Source organism: Diceros bicornis, chromosome 9, assembly GCF_020826845.1.
Source record: "Diceros bicornis minor isolate mBicDic1 chromosome 9, mDicBic1.mat.cur, whole genome shotgun sequence".
In the NCBI taxonomy this organism is placed as follows: Eukaryota; Metazoa; Chordata; class Mammalia; order Perissodactyla; family Rhinocerotidae; genus Diceros; species Diceros bicornis.
The window spans coordinates 15263120-15280397 of NC_080748.1; the positions used below are offsets into that span (position 1 = coordinate 15263120).

Consider the following 17278-nt stretch of genomic DNA (forward strand, 5'->3'; position numbering starts at 1 on the left):
CGCCAGCCCCCTCCCCCTGCACCTGTGCGCCTTCGCAGCTGCCAAAGCAAACGCAGGGCGGCCTGACCCCGCCAGATGTGAGCGCGGGCCCCCCGCCCCGGCCCCCTCGTTTCTCCGCTCCGGGTAAAACGCCTGTTGACGCACTGTGGCCGGTGCCTGCGCGCTAGTGGGCGCCCCGGCGGTTTTCTCAGCAGTCGCCACCGGGGGTTCCTGGAGAAGAATCCCCGCGGGCCTCCCGACCCCGGGCTGGGGAGGCTCCCGCGCTCGGCCCGGCGGGCACTGGGCCCGGCGCCATCTGAGCTCGCGCAAGGCGCAGTGCCGGAATCCGTCCTCGGAAAGCGCAGCACGGACACACACGGGACAGGCCGCCCTCCTCGCCCGCCCGCCCGGCCGGCACCAGCCCCGGGGCGGCCCGGCTCCCCACCGCCAGGCTCGGGCGGGCGGCGCGGGGCGGGAGCGGCGCGGCAGGGGCTCGCTCGGCCGGGGTCCGCGCGCCGGCCCCAGGCGGGGTCATTACCTGGCCAGAGTGGTTTTCCCCGAGCCCGGGAGGCCGCGCAGGAGGTAGAGGTGCTTCCTAAAGCTGTGGCGGCGCGGAGCTGTCCCACGCGGGGGCGGGGGGGCCGCCGGCCGAGGCGGCTGCTGCTGCGGCCGCTGCCGGAGGCTCAGCCTCCCAAAGGATTCAAGGAAACTCTCCTCCATGGGGAGGGGGCTAGCTGCGAGAGCCCTGGGTGCCCCTTCCTGAAGTCACGGTCTTGGCCAAAGCTGTTGTTTTTGTGGCTCTCCGGCCATGTGATAGATGGAGGGGCGGGCGCTCGCAGCCCAGCCCCTCCTTCCCACCCGCCCGAACAGCGCTGCGTGGGAGGGGGCGTCCCTACCTGGAAAGCTGGGGACGCTGGGAGACCGACAGCGGGAAAACATGGGTGACGCGACCACCCGGCTCTCCCCCTCTCCCTTGCCTCTCGGTGCCCTTCGCCCTGAGGGGAGAGGGCTCGCCCGGTGGGACACCGAGACACTTCCCAGGGCTGCCCGCTGTGGAAGCCAGGCGTCCTGCAACAGCCCCCGCCCCCCCCCCCCCACTAGCCTAGACCTTGAAAGTGAAATAATTTTAGTTGACAATTAAAAAACGTGAACAGCATTTTGAATAGTAACGGTAAAGACCATTGTCTCCCCCAATTTGTGAACCAATATCTGGCTGGTGTCCCAACAGCTAACACTATTCCAGAGCCTGTATCTTTTCTTTTTTTAATCCTATTTATCAGCCTGCCAAAAATATTCTTAGAAAGCTTTGTTGCCTCTACATAAAGTTTAAATCTCTTCTTCCTCAGAAAAAGCACCTGTTAAAACTCAAATTGATCTACGAACAGTAGCATAAACTAGGTCCTGAGAAGGAAGGGCCCCTGCCCAGGTACATCCCCTGTTGCCACCTGAAAAGACGTGGCCCCTCTGGGAACTAGATCAGCTCCCCAGGGAGAGGAGCAGTCTACTGAAACCATTCATAGAGAAGTATCCAGAATTAAGTTCTAAGTTCCAGGAACTGGTGAGCGCCAGTTGGTTGATCACCACAGTACTCTCCAATATTTCACACTCAAGAATGTGATAGAGTGATCCTATTTTCTGAACCAAAATTCAAGATGCCTGGACTGAAAGAGACAATATTAAAAATTAACACCATCCTGGAAAAATCCAGGATATACAGTGGCTGTAGCTGTAATAATTATTGTAAAATAAATACATTTCATTTCTGGCAGCTAAGACATGAAAATTTTGAAAAAATGCGAAGAAAAGCAGTTTCCTTCTGAAAATCCAGAGATTTCACAATAAGCTTTGGAAGGGACCATCTAAGTAGGGAGGAGCTCTGTGCTGAGAATTTCACTTCCCCTTGGGGTTCCCCTTGGGGGGAGGGCCAGGGAGAGGAACTGCTCTCCCTTGAAAAATCCCTTCCCAGCAGTGGAGGAAGGATACTTCCTGATTCTTCTTAGCACTGCTCAGAAACACTGGAATTTCAAAAGCTTCTCTAAATATTAGGAGAAAGCCATAAGAAACAGAAAATATACATGAATCATAAAAATAGTGACACTTATAATGTATGTGTTCTATCATACTTCTTAAAAGAGTATTTTTTGCCCAGCCTCAAATACTACCTTTTCATTCTAAACTTGCACTGTCTACAGGAGCCACTGGCCACATGTAGCTAGTGAGCACTTGAAATGTCGCTGGAGCAAACTGAGATTAAATTACACACTGAATTTCAAAGGTTCAGTATGAAAAAAAATGTAAAATATCTCAATAATTTTTATATTGATTACATGTTGAAAGGATAATATGTTGGGTGTATTGGGTTAATATTAAAATTAATTTCACCTGCTTTTTTTTGCTTTTTTAATGTGGCTACTGGAAAAGTTTAAATTACATATGTGGCTGGCATTATGAAACTTCCATCCACTTCTATTTCCTTCTATAGTTGTTAGGGCAGCATGAGAACACACAGCTTCAGGAGCTAGAGGTTTTGGCACACTGAGTCTGCAGTGCCTGTGGCAGATGGAATGACCTAGTAGATGGGAAAATAGTGTGTTGCTCAGAAGAGAGGTCTTCTGACCACTAGACTGTAAGTTCAAGGGTGGAGACAGTGTCGCCCTTGTCACCCCAAGATCTAACACAGTGCCTGACATTGAGAAAGTGCTCAATAATTGTATGTCGACCTACTTTTTCTGTAGTTGAGTCTGAGCTTGGGGTTTACTAACGACTAAGACTGAAAAAAGATAGTGATAATGTCGGCTAAGGAGTAATGTAAAGAGAGTCAGTGCCCATATCCATGGACATAAAGACAATAATCTTATAAGTCATTTTTGGCAAATGAAGAAACATTCAAATGTTTCTCTTATTGTTTAACAAGATGTGGAAAAATAAAGAGATGCACAAGAAGAGCTAGTGAAAATCAGGAATTAACCCTCAAAACTACAGCTCCAAATAACCCAGGATTAATTATAAAACAGCCCCTGGTTCCTCTCCCAGTGATGTCAAGATGGCAGAAAGTCTGAAACCAAGATAAAGCTTCCAAAGCAGTCTAATCAAAGACCCTTTAACATAGTAGAACCATTTTAAATATATAGGTAGTAGCTTTCCCAATTCTCTCTAATCCTATGTCCTTTCTTCCCCTACCAAAAACTTTTTTCTGATTTTTTTACTCAAAAACATAAATTAGTCTTATATACATACGTATTCATCTTGTTACATATATATAAGTGAAATGATTGAGAGGACAGGAAAGAAGTCTATCTTTACCTCTTAGCTGTTTCTATGATGGACTCCTAATTGCTCCAGCACCTCCAGCTTGCACCTCCTGCCACATTCTGCACAATTTGGCCAGTCAGAGGTAGGACTTTGTCCTCCTCTCCACCTAACCCTGCTCCCTCCTCCTGGCTCTTCCCTCATCCTTCCCCTGGAAGCTGAGTGGAGGCTGCAGGATGCTGGAAGGGGTTAGGAGAAGGGGGACAAGGAAAGAGAAGTAATGCAGAGTATGTCTGCCTGGCTGAACTGACAGGGGAAATGCTCAGGACTCCGGTGGCCTGGGATAAGACTGCCAATACAGAAATGTCCTCTGGACAAGCCTGATTTTGCTCATTCTACCCCACACTGCCTCTGACTCCTACATTCCATCTCTCGCTCTTTTTGATGTCAGTCACACTCCTCCCCCAAGGCAAAGACCATATCTTCTATTTCCACAGCACCTATTATTTGCCACTGTGCACAGGGGCATTTGAAGAGTATAAGCTTTGAGGAAGAGGCCTGGGAGAGGGGGAGACTAGCCCCAACCCATGTTTCTAAAGCTCCATTCTGGAAATTAGGACAAGGTAATAAAGGCAGGGGCTGGAGAAAGCTGGGGGCATTCTGGAACCTGAGTACAAGCCGGGTGGATAGCCAGCTGGTATGCATCAGTACAGCAGAAAGGTGTTTCAGAACTGGTCACTACCCACGCCAGACTCGTTGTTAAATGTTTATAATACTACCCTTGGTTATAGTCATAGTGGTATGGATTCTCGTGTATTCACTAGAAATCCATAGGTGTCACTGTCAAATGCCCCTAAGAAAGCAAAGATTTGCCAGATGCCATAGTCCCCTCCACAGCTGTCTGTGCTTTAACCCTAATACTAGTCAGCTCTTCCCTGAAATCATCCCTTCCTAGGCCAAAGGCAAGTACAGTTTCACAGTGGCTCTAGGAGCCTGCAGAGAGCAAGACCGTTAGGGAGTTCAACCACACACTGAAGACCCTGGTCTCCGTCTGGAAGAGACCCAGAGTCTAGTAGAAAGATAAACTAAAACTGTACGAAATGAACCTAAGGAAAACATTGAGCTATTTTAAATAAAGCACTCAATTCCCAATAAAGATGGCAGATGGAACACAAATATTTAACTTTCACTGGCTCTTTGAAACCCCACTAAAACGTAAAGGTTTTTTTTGTGGGGAGGGAATTGTTTTGTTATTGTTTTTAAGCATAAATGGTAAGAAAAGACAGAGAAGATCACAGCAACAACACAAACTGGAGAGGAAAGGCCAAGTGTTAATTTGGGGAAAAAAACCAAAACCTCAGTTACAGAAAGCCGAGAAGCAAGACAATTTACCATAACCCCTAAAATTGCAGGAACTAGAAGATTTGGAGCTGGGGGTGGGGCTCCTAACAGAAAGGTCAGTAGAAAGACTGTTAAAGAAACAAACATCCACACAGTTAGGCAGCTGCCCACCCCCTAGAGAAGCCTGGAGGTTTCTTCCCTGGGGAAGATAAGACAGGGTGTGGAGGAGTGGGAAGTAAGATAAGACAGGGGGCTCCCTTTCTGAAAACAGAGGGATTAAGTAAATGCCTACATGTTGAATAGTGAGTAATTCCTCTTTAATTTATATTTTTCAAATATGAATTTTCATATTTAAAGTTTGTTAAGTACAACTAAACTACAACAGAATAAAAAAATAATAGTAACTGTAGTCTAGTGCAAGTCCCACAATCCCTAAACAAAATCCTTGAGGTTAGTTAGATATGTTTCAGAATTCAGACAGTACTTGCTTGTTTGTTTGTTTGTTGAAGGTATCTTTACATTCTGAGTGCAGTCTGGGGCAGCCCCTGGTAATTAAATACATTAATATTTCTTCAGTGAAATGTATGAATAGTCACACTAAGCCAAACATTTAAGAAACAAAACAAAACAAAAACAACTTTTGGTTTTCAGAGCTTTTTGGATTTCAGAACTCTAGAAATGCAATCATGGACCCATACTTGGATATCGGGCCTACCCTTCTATCCTGATGCAGTTTTTAAAATAAGGTACTCAAGTTTTCTGTGCCTTATTTTCTTCTATAAAACAAATTAAAGTATGGCAAACATCTTCAAAATTAAATAATAAAATGTTCAAGTTTTTACCTCATTTGTTGAGTTTTTATTATTTAGATAACTAATCAAGAATGGTTGGACAGATTATCCAAAACAATTTTGATATCCAATGAGTATACCGCTGGAAATAATCCTTTGAGTCAGCACTGAGCATTCCTTCTTGATGATTAGGATCTTCAACAGCACCAGGAAGACCGGAGAATTCAACTGCAAACAAAGAAGAGCCCAGACAAGTCCAGACACAATGGTGACAAGAACAGAGTTTGTGGTCAGCTCCCCAGGCTGTTTCCCAATTTATGCCACTCCCCTGGCATCTAGGACTTCACACTGTGCCCACAATCCCCACACCCTGCCTGGTCCTGCCTCACTCAAGAGCCTGTCCTCCTGACGTAGCTCAACGTCCAGTCTCGAAATCAAAACCTGCTCTAAGTCCCAGTTCCTGAGGATCCAGCTATTTACATTATAAAGTTAATAATAAATACACTAATTCATACAAATATGTTAACAAGTTTATTCAGTCAATATGTTGCTCTCCCGGATAACACAATTTCTATTTTGCCAGGGGCATTTCAAAGAAAATGCTTTAATCCAAGGAGATATTTAGGGTAACGGAAGTAACCTTTACTAAGAGCCTATTATTTTTCAGACACTATGCTAAGTACTTTGCACAAGTTATTTCATTTAATCCTCATTTAATATGCCCATGACAGATTGGTATTAAGTTAAACTTATTTTTTACAAGTGAAGAAATTGAGGCTCTGAGAGGGTAATTTGTTTAAGGTCACATAGCCAGTCAGCAGTAGCTTCAAGATGGGAACCCATCCTCTTTCCAGCACTCTACTCCTTAAGGGAATGACATAATATAAACACCCTGGCGACCAGCAGGAAGAGGATTTTGAAATAGGCAGGGACTTGTGGCTCCCAGAGCCAACCACATTCTCCTGCTATTTCCCTCTTTCTAAATTTCTATTTACCCCTTGAGGCTCACAGTACATTACATCAAACACAAAACAGGGAGGCCTGTTCTCACTATAATTGCAAAAAATCTGTACATAGCTACAACACTCATAAAAGTCCCTAACAGAAAAAGATTAACAATTAGGGCTGATTGCTCTGTGAAGAGAAGACCAGGTTCACAGAGGGCAGTTTATATGAACAGGGAAGACCAACATAATAATCAAAAGTATGGTCCAGAAAGTGTCCTTGACACAAAACATCCAAATTTAGAAGATAGAAAAGACTCCCCAGTTGGCCAGAGCCAAATATATCCATGCTTGTTGCATGCTGCTAGTACTGGTGTCACACTGGCACCCCCTCAAGGGGAGGGGGAGAGGGGGCAGAGGGAAAACCCTCCCTTCCTACCTTCAATCCCAACATAAACCCCATGAGGGCAGGAATGTTTTCACTGCCACATCCTCAGTGCTTAGAACAAAGTCTGAATTAAGGCAACTCAATAAATATTTGTTAAACAAATGAATGAATTTCTTTACCTTCTTTCTGGAATTCCTCTTATCTCACATTTTTTATTTATCCCACATTTTCTAGTGGTCCCTCCAAATCTCTAAACTCTTCTCCCAAATCTTTAGTCCTTCTTCTTTCAGCTGAACCAGGTTTAAAACAAACAAAAATATTTTTACTGGGTATATGTGTATCTCTAGTTGAAAAATGGAAATACAGAATACTCTTAGAAATAAGAGTTGAAATGAAGAGAGAAAACATATGCTAAATGCACACTGCATTCAGTTCTTATCAAATGCAGACACATATACACTGAAATCGTAGCAGCTGTGTTTAGTTTATTTCATAATTTAAGCATTTGAAAAAAAGTGCAATGTGTTTATTTTAATGTCAGCTTGATGTCAAGTTTAAAATATGACATGAGTTTCTCTACATGTTTTACCTCTTTTCCTAGAAAATCTTTTAATATTTAAATATAACCTATATCTCTAATTTCCAGCCCTCATCACATTTTGGGGGGAGGGAAAGGGAATCCCTCATAAACTGTGTGTTGACAGAATGCTCTAAAATACGGCTTACCAATAAAGTTAGAAAATAAATTTGGTAGCAACAATCTAAGCTCTGTTGTATTTCACAAAAAGATCTACATTTAAACAGGAAACAAAAACATCACATGTGCAATAGCACATAGGGTTGCTATGGTAACAGACTACATTTTTTACATTTACTCTTCAATCGCAGTACATATGAGCTATTACAACCAAATAATGTCAACATCCACCTCCTTCTGATTATGTAAAGGTATCTGGAATAAGTTGTACTTACAGTTCAAGGAATTCTCATTTTTCAACCAATCTTCTTCTGTCTTTTCTAGAAATTATAATTAAAATACATATAATAATGATTAATATTTGGCATTGGAGTTAAGTTTGCACCATCATTTAACTCATGTAGGGACACAACCCAAATGACAAAAATACGTAATATCCACAAGTGTCAATTTAAACATTTAAAGTATTGGGTGGGAGGGCCGGCCCCGTGGCTTAGCGGTTAAGTGTGTGCGCTCTGCTGCTGGCAGCCCGGGTTCGGATCCCGGGCTCGCACCGACGCACTGCTTCTCTGGCCATGCTGAGGCCGTGTCCCACATACAGCAACTAGAAGGACGTGCAACTATGACATACAACTATCTACTGGGGCTTTGGGGGGAAAATAAATAAATAAATAAATTTATAAATAAATAAAGTATTGGGTGGGTGGGTGTGTTTAGGTAGCAGTAAGGTCTCCATGGAAAATAAGGAGAAATAAGAAGTTTAGAAAAATGCATTTGGTTTTACTAACTGGGCACACAAATCTACTTTTCCCACAGCTGTGCTTATATGAACAGTTACGAAATACTTACTATGCTGAATTATATGATTCTATAATGTTTCACAAAACCTTGATTTTACTATTTATTTCAAAATGTACCGCTTAGCATTGCCTCTGGGCACATTTAAATCACTATCAACTAATGTAAACAGAATCCCAGCCACCCTCTCCCCATTACATTATATCAAGTATTGGCTTTTCCAGAGTTTCTATTACTTTTCTAACCTGCCCAGCCAGTCCTCCTCCAGCTACCTGGAAAATTAACAGCCTGTCAGAATAGTCACGTCTCTCACTACACACCAAAGAAAAGTCACGTCTCTCACTACACACCAAAGAAAACACATCAATAATGAGGTACTTCCAAGTCAAGTAAATATGAATCTAATTTGTAGCTGTCACTCTATCATAACAGGATAAGACTGATGGCTGGACAGGAGAAAAGACGCAATAAAGAATAAAGGACTCTCCTAAAATAGGCATCTTAGTCACCCACCAGTGGGCCCTTATACCAGCCTACACTACAACGAAGTTAGGGAATCAAATGCAACTTCCTCTTTGGGACTAATTAAAAGAAACATGCGTATATTATCCACCCATCCACATATATTCTTTTTCTACTTTGATATAAGGAATAGCCTTTCATGTTACATTTGATGAATAGGTTTTCTTCAATTGCTTTTGTTTTAATAAACAAGTTAGAGAAGATCTTCTTTGAAAGCCATAAAAATATACCTCTACTGACATCTTCCATTGCAAATAGATCATCTTCAGTGTCTTCCAGACAAGGAGAACCACACAGTCATCAGGCAACAAAGATTCTGTGAAAAAAAAAGGAAACAAATTTCATTTCTAACGTCACAAAGATTTTTACCCTAAAGATATGCAAACACGATATCTAGACCACCATAATGGTAAAAGCCTGGTTTTGAAGATATTTCAGTGATGGCTAAAGCAGGAGTTAGTCTCAGATCTCTATTAGTAAATACTATCCAGACTCAATGAAAATACTTATATATATACGTAAAATGATGTATATCATAGTTCATATTCTCATGTAAGTATAAATATATATGCACATCAATACATATATATACTATATATATATATAAAATCACTTCAAGTGATACTGTCACAGGGTATAAAATTTAGGTAATCATCCTTTCCTGTGACATGTATAAAACATTGCAACTATAGCCAGTTTAGTCTTCTTGCAAATTATTCCTTCCACATAAGACTGTCTGGGGGAAAAAATCCTCACAAACAATTAAGATGCTCATAAACAAGTCCAAACATTGATATATACATATCAGCCACACCAAACCACACAAATATTTTTCCTATACTCACATATCCCTAGCAACATGGGTAGTTCGGCTTCTTCAGGCCTATATATGACTCTACTATATAATCCCACTATGTCTGTAGAGCTCCTAATACTAGGATTCATCTGAGTTCCCTGCCTTCTTTGCAAGGCTACCAGCCATAGATACACCAGAGCTTGGCTTGTCCAACCTAGCCAAACAAATTGGTATACAGCCTCTGCTTGCAGTTTTCTTCTCTCCCTTTTTAAGCACCTGCCCTTTCCAAGTGTGAAATTCTGCTTTTCTTTTAAGCCACATTTGTATAAACACTACTTATAATGCACTTCCACATTGAAGCCATCCCAGACAAAACCATTACCCCATATTCTCTTCAACAATCCCTTTAGCACTGCTAAACTCATAAAACATTCATAAGCTTGTCATTTATATTTTCTACGTGCAATAATTTTGTTTTGTGTTAGTCTTAGCTCCCCATTTAGAAGGTAAGCTATTTGATGAATGGGGAATGGGGTCTATTTCCTCTAAAAAGCTTTCCAAAGCTTAATTAACGGATGCCTGATCATTATTGTTGATTATGATGATACTGTGCATTTAAGGGAGGGGGAGGCTTAGAATCTTTTCCCACCAGTGCCTTCATGCTTTCTGGTGCAATCTAAGGCAGAGATAGTTATCTTTTGAGGTCATGGACCACCCCCTGAGAAGCTGATAAAATCTACGGACTTTCTCCCAGAAAAATGGCACAAAAAATTTTGCATACAATTTCAGAATATGGACCGTGGACTAAGATCCCTGACCTAAAATGACTTCAGTTATCTTTTTAAATTTCCCAAAGCAAATACATTTTAATTTTTTTAATTGGCATGTTTCTTTCGTGCATCTAGGAGGACAGAAAACTGCAGCAAACACTTAAGATGCGGTTATTCACAAAGTTTACAAAAATGATAAAAGCGATGCCAGACTCCAAGAGCAGGTTGATAATTGTGACCTCCTGAGACTTAGCCAATCTTGGGTCTAAGCTGTGGGGACCAAGTTTGTCCAGAACAGCAGAAGTTTAGGAGCAAAGTGAAAAACTCTGGAGGACAAGCTGTGAGACAGAGCAGGGCCCAGGCACTCTGCTAGGTGTAGAAGAGAAAGAATGTCAGGAAAATACAGGAGAACTACAGGGACTGGAGCTTTGATTTCTTGGTTCTTACAGCTTCTGTCCCCAAGGAAGGGGACACATGCAATTGCATGAAATCACTAACACATGCAACTGACTCATAGATAAGGAAAAGTTGGAATATGTGCTCCATTTACTCTTTAAGACATTTAGCATCTTAAATATGTTTATCATTTAGAACAAATTTACTTAGAACTTAAAAAAATCATATTTTCACTTGTTTTATTCACAGGTGGATTTTTCATTTCCAAAAACAACAATCTTAAGAGCCCAAAGGAACTTTTCAAGTCAACCAGTCAGACTCCTTCCTAATCTTTTCAGTACCCTTCTCAGACAGTCTTTAAAAATTAAATTCAATTTATTTCAGATGATATTTAATCTTCACTGTCCCTCCCTTTAATATTCTCATATGTGTGAGCCATATTGTGAATGAGAAAGGAAAGGGCCATGTGCCAAACAAGAGAAATGTAGAAAGTAGAAAGATTAAAAAAAAAAAAAGCAGTCCATCTCTATTTGTTACATAATCATTGTTTGCCTGCCTCACCCTTCATTCTTCCCAGTGTCTATTTAAATTGAAAGTCCAAGTACTCTACATGCTCAAAGACATTTAAGACCATTGGTCACGGAGGTGGGAAGACTCTGAAGATCAAGTATCATTTGCTATGGGTCCTCTACTTCCACTGCTGAAAAGCATCACAAGATCAATTAACTTCATGACATCACTAGCACAAGATAGAAGCACCTGGAAAATTACTTGCTATGTTAAACTGGACTTTTTATTTATAGCAAATAAACACAATTTACCCACTGGGACTCTAAGAGATCCAAAAAGCTTTACTAGTTGAAAGGCAAACCCTTGTGATAATGGTAGCTCAAGGGAATCAAAGTCAGCGCTTGTTAAATCCTGGTTATCCTCAGTTTGTAAGAACTGTAACGGCTTGGGTTCTTCCCATATCTTCGGCTTTTCACCAAACCTTTCACTTAAAAAGTGAAGATCAGAAGTGACTCTAAAAGAGTACAAAGTATCAGGTTGGCTACTGAGAATTTCTGAAGAAATAAACCCTATGTCATTTAGTTGGTTATCTACTCTTGTCGGAGATTTGAAAGTCAAAAATGGTTTCTTGCTTGTAAAAGATATCTTCCAAAAGCTAGATGTATATTGTAGCACAAGAGAAGGAATAGGGTTTTTGTAAAAATATACAGAGTGCCTCAGTCTATTAAATGGCAGGTAATGAGAATAAAATGGTCCACCACCATTTAGAGGAGGATCTTTGATATCAAAGTAAATCCATGATGGATGATGATTGAATGTCATAAGTTTTTTCTTATTCTCCTCTCCATTATTTACTTCTAAAATTCTATCTTTTTCTTCTTCCAAAATAATTTTTAGTCCATGAATTTCTGTTAACAAGCCACATTTCTCCTTTCCTTTTATACTGATATGACTCTGTCCCAGTAAGTTAAAGTTTGGTGCCAAATTGAAAATCCTTTTCTGTCTCCTTTTCTTATTCTTTGTTGAGTGTAAGGCACTCTTTGGGATATCCAGTTTAAGTAAGTAGCTTCTGAAGATATTGGTTTCTGTTTCTATGATTGAGTCTATATTCTCAGTTGGAGGTGACAAATCTTCATTTTCTATCAATAGCTTCTCCTCTACCATTTTTTCTAGACTTCCTGGTCCTAATGCTCCTTCAGATGTGGAGATCAATTTAATCAATTGCCCCCTGCTATCAGGACAGGCCAGCTTTTGCCGTCTATCTTTCTTTGGTCTCTGTTCACATACAAACTTATGAGGTCCCTCAGGCCAGCTATCAAAATAAGGCTGTCTATCAGAACCCAGCTGTAATTCTTCATCAGATAAACTGTTTGAGAAAAAAGTCCAATAATTGTTTTTAGTTGTATTTACTCGTGGTTCCTTTCTTAAAACTTTATCTGAGGTTCTGGATCCATACTGACGGCACAGAATTGTTTCATTCAGGAGACGTTTGTCTACCGTTTCTCTCTTCTGCATAAATGAGCACGGGGTTTCAGCAAATTGCTCTTGGATCTCTAACGCCACGGTATGCCTATTTCCAACATGCTTTTCTACTTTCATACCAGAGTAGTCATCACTTGCTACACAGGAAAGATTTTGAGTCACTGTTGGACAAATAACTGAGTTTTCATTTGGCATCAATGACAAACTTAGAAACGAGTCATCCTCTTCCTTAGAGAGGTAATTCTTTGGTGTATTGTTCAATTCAACTATAGACATAACATTTGGAAAACTGTCTTCAGGACTTATATTTTTCTGTCTTTCATCTTTGTGGCCATTCACTAAATCTCCTAGTTTGTTTCCCAGACCATCAGTGAAGGGACACCCGGATTCTCTTTTGGTCTTTTCTAAGTCTTCCTCTTCACTCTGAGATGGATCCTGATCTCCTGGCCTAAGATAACTTAAGGTTTCAAATGAGTTTTCCTCCATAATTTTACGATGACTGTTCTGCTTTTTACTTCTTTTTCTGTTTCTCTTCTGTTTGGTTTTGCTGAGCCTGTACCCAGTTTTCTTCAAATCTCTTTCTCTGAAACATAAAAGAATTAAGAAAATTTATAACAATTATTTGTATAACATTAGCAAACTAAAACACTACACTCTTAATGTGTAGATTTACAAATCATTAGTATAAGACATTCTAAAGTGTGTATGTACTTTGTACTATATTTTAAAATCACTATTAAAAAGATCTGAGCCTAGTGGTTAAGTTCAGCGTGCTATGCTTCAGCAGCCTAGGTTCGGTTCCCAGGCGTGGACCTACACCATTCATCAGCAGCCATGCTGTGGTGGCAACCCACATACAAAATAGAGGAAGACTGGCACAGAGGTTAGCTCAAGGTGAATTTTCCTCAGGCAAAAAGAAGAAGATTGGCAACAGATGTTAGCTCAGGGCCAACCTTGAAAGAAAAGAAGGAAGGAAGGAAGGAAGGGAGTGAAGGAGGGAAGGGGAGGGGAGAGGAGGGGAGGGGAGGGAAGGGGAGGGAAAGGGAGGGAAGGGAAGGGAAGGGAGGGGAAGGGAAGGGAGGGGAAGGGAAGGGAAGGAAGGAAGGAAAGAAAGGAAGGAAGGAAAGAAGGAAAGAAAGGAAGGAAGGAAGGAAAGGAAGGAAGGAAAGGAAGGAAGGAAGGAAGGAAAGGAAGGGAAGAAGGGAAGGAAGAGAAGAAGAGAAGGAAGGAAGGAAGGAAGGAAAGAAAGGAAGGAAGGAAGGAAAGGAAGGAAGGAAGGAAGAAGGAAGGAAGGAAGATTTTAATCCTCTAAATTAAAAATCAGTATACTTTGAGAAAATTAAACCCATTTTCACATACTCGTTTCATAAACCAATAACTTCATGAAAACCTAATATGTTCCTTATTTCACATATAAAATATTCATATTTATGAATTTATGTTTTAAAATTTTTTATTTATATATATAAAACCTATCAGTAAACATCTTGGTTTTCCTAACATCTTGAATTTCGAAAAGTGAAAAGTGGCCAGTAGGGTCTTAGAACACAACTTCAGTGGCTTTAATAGCTAGATTTTCTCTAGACACAAAACTTTGGCAATTAAGTTCCTCCATTAAATTATAAAGAATAGTTGATGATGGGCAGCAAAATCTAATATTTGGGTGATATGCTTTTCATTGCCTAGCTAGTAGTGGTTGTAAACCAGAGGCTCCACCACTACTCTGTGGGATGTTTGGAAATGTATCACGGCATTTTTGGTGGTCACAATAACTGGAAATGTGTTACTGGCACTTGGTATTGAGGCCAGGAATATTAACCATCCTGCCACGCTGGGGACAGCTCCACAGTGAAAAATTATCCCACCCAAAAGAGGAATAGTGCTCTCATTGAGCACACTAACAGTTCACAGCTGCCCTTAATTGAAGACAACCTTTGATCTTTCTAAGGAAATTTCTAATTTAGAATATAAAGGTCTAGTTATCTCCTCTTCCACAAGGTACAGATGGAGACATAGTAAAATGCAGTGAGGGAAGGACAATAGACACAGCCGAGGAAAAATATCCAGGATAGAGGAATAGAAAAACAGTTAAACAAGCAAACAAACATGGGAGCTGAAAGAGATGCTAAAGAAAAGAGAAGTCAGTCAATTGGCTGCACGTTGGACAAAGGAACTTATTAAACCAACCTCTGGCCTCTGGCCTAGCTTATTCTGTTCCATGCCGCTGGGCAATTTTCACTAGGCAGGAGCCCTGAATACCTTGTTCTATGTCACCTAATTACTGCTGCCCTTGTTAACACATTCCTGGATGTCTGTTTAGAAAGAACGTTAAGGAACATTAAATTACTGAGAGGCAGTTGTGATGGGGTTTCTATAAAAAGGATTTAAGAATGCCAACTTTAGGGCCGGCCCTGTGGCTTAGTGGCTGGGTGCGCGGGCTCCGCTGCTGGCAGCCCGCGTTCGGATCCCAGGCGCGCACCAACGCACCGCTTCTCTGGCCATGCTGGGGCCGCGTCCCACATGCAGCAGCTAGAAGGATGTGCAGCTATGACATACAACTATCTACTGGGGCTTTGGGGGGGAAATAAATAAATAAATAAAATCTTAAAAAAAAAAAGAATGCCAACTTTGGTAGTAACCTTCCTTTATTGGACAGTTTTATCTGACTCCAGTGAAAGGTCTAGCTGAAGTCTAAGTGCAATAGCAGTTTTGAAACTCGCACTGTAGACTAGTATGTCATTCTGAAAACAAACTCCATTGTCTTCGCCCAAATGTGAACCATCTCGTTGCACGGAAAGGAGGAAAAGAATGGATAGAGTTTGTTTTTGTTTTATTTATTGGACTAAATAGTAAAATATAAGAACTTAAGACTCACTCCAGGACTGGTGATTCTGTGGAGCTGAATGCAATTAATGTGTAGTCACTGCACAAGGAAAGAGAGCTTTGATCTATGGAAATAGGGTTACTAGATACGGTTCATCACAAAAATCTTTATAACTCCCTATGCCATCAGGAATTGTAAGGTCCACAATACTACTTTGAAAATTGGCTTTTTAAATAAAACTATTTATTGCACATTTACTATGTATTAAGACTTTAACTGCTTTACTAACTCATCTGATCCTCACAACAACCACGTGCAGTAAGGCAAATGCTAGTTTTACCCTCATCTCAAAAAGACAACTGAAACAAAGAGAAGCTAAGAATCTGCCCAGAATCACATGACTACTGGCAAGATTCAGACCAAGGCTGACTAGCTCTAGAGTTCACATTCTTTAACCATTATGCAAAACAGCCTCACAATTTAAAAAGAGAATTTTACAAAAACACTTCCCTTCTCTCTTTCTCTTCTTCAAATTCTCACATGTGCATAAACACAAAGCTACTTGGCTGGCAAGGGTTGAGTCCTTTTCATGAAAGCAGCCCTTGAGACTTGACTCCTACTATCGCTAACCTAACAGTGTCTTGAGACTTTTCTCTTGTCCTCTCTCTTCCTGGATTAAAGCAAATAAGAAACAACAACAGAAAGTGAGAGGAGGTAGTGTAGAGCAGGACTAGACTCCCTAATTAGCCTTTCTGTGAAGGTTCCATGTGCACAATGGGAAGGCCAGGGTAGGTGGTCCATAACTTAGATAGGCCTATGGGCACTAGGCGCTCCCCCTGGAGTTAATTCACTTCATCATGGGATAGAGGTCGTGAGAAGTGATCACATTCCAGATATATTTTGAAGGAAAAGCAAGGAGAATTTGAAAACAAACTGGGTATAGAGAATGAGGAAAAAATAAAAATCAAGTATGAGTGGAAGGATTTGAGCCTGAACAATTGGAGGGATGAAGTGGTCATTTACTGGGACGTAGAAGCCTATGCAAGGTGTGGTCTGGAGAGAGGCTTGCTAAATTAGTTGCTTCAAAGTTTGGCTCCGAGTCTGAACCAATAAGCTAATCTGTCCTTATATAGCAGAGATTCGAAAGTAGAAAAGGTGAGGACTTCTCTAATATTCCTCAAGGGTTCCTCTGTTGTCTAAATGGATTACTATCGATAGCTAGTTAGAGAAAGGATAGTAGAAATCTACTAATGATGAAAACTCACAATGCCTGCAGAGAAGTTAACATCAATCATGAAAGAATGAGGTAGCTTAAAAAATAAACTATCAGAGTCTGGGAGATCACACAATTAATTAAGGCAGTTTGCTAAAAGAGTTAGTCAAAGGAATCCCTAAGAATTGGAATTCCAATTGAAAATGCAACACAATGCCAAGAAGTATGAAAATCAGAAGACTGACTCGACAAGGAAGTATGCCAGAGACTTGTACTAGTTCTGCACCACTGACGCTCTATATAGCTACCATACTTGTTCCAGTACTTGGACCAGGCCTTCTGGAAAGGAAGCACAAACCCATAACAGGGACTTGTTAAGCACCTGGGAGATAAGAGAAATGAGGGTGGCACTTCTATTAGAATGTGTATGCATTGGATGTGGATAATCAGTAGATGATTTTCTTCAGGAACATCTATCTGTAAAGTGTAAAAGTCTCATCAAACCTGTGTCAAGGCTCATTAAACTTGATCTCACTTGTGCTGGTTCATTTAGGGATGAATGGCACCATTAAAAGAAA

At 41.0% G+C, this 17278-nt stretch overlaps 2 protein-coding genes across 5 annotated transcripts in view; both read right to left on the reverse strand.

Annotated features, from left to right (window-relative positions):
- N4BP2L1 (NEDD4 binding protein 2 like 1) overlaps positions 1-854 on the reverse strand; it is a 36372-nt gene extending 35518 nt beyond the window's left edge. For all 3 annotated transcript variants that reach the window (XM_058547978.1, XM_058547979.1, XM_058547980.1), the window contains exon 1: positions 518-854. In XM_058547978.1, the coding sequence (XP_058403961.1) occupies positions 518-699 (182 nt within the window). In that variant the 5' untranslated portion in view covers positions 700-854. The remainder of the gene's footprint in view (positions 1-517) is intronic.
- A 4561-nt stretch (positions 855-5415) lies between these two features.
- The window catches only part of LOC131410123 (uncharacterized), a 74766-nt gene continuing 62903 nt past the window's right edge, over positions 5416-17278 (reverse strand). Inside the window, exons 7-11 of one of the 2 annotated variants that reach the window (XR_009221166.1) lie at positions 11493-13246; positions 8940-9025; positions 7665-7709; positions 6872-6982; positions 5416-5588 (exon numbers count right to left, since the gene is read on the reverse strand). Coding sequence is in view for 1 of the 2 variants with exons in the window: in XM_058547981.1 (XP_058403964.1) it covers positions 7686-7709; positions 8940-9025; positions 11493-13246 (1864 nt within the window). In the remaining variant the exon portion in view is untranslated. The remainder of the gene's footprint in view (positions 5589-6871; positions 6983-7664; positions 7710-8939; positions 9026-11492; positions 13247-17278) is intronic. The other variant, XM_058547981.1, reaches the window with a different exon arrangement.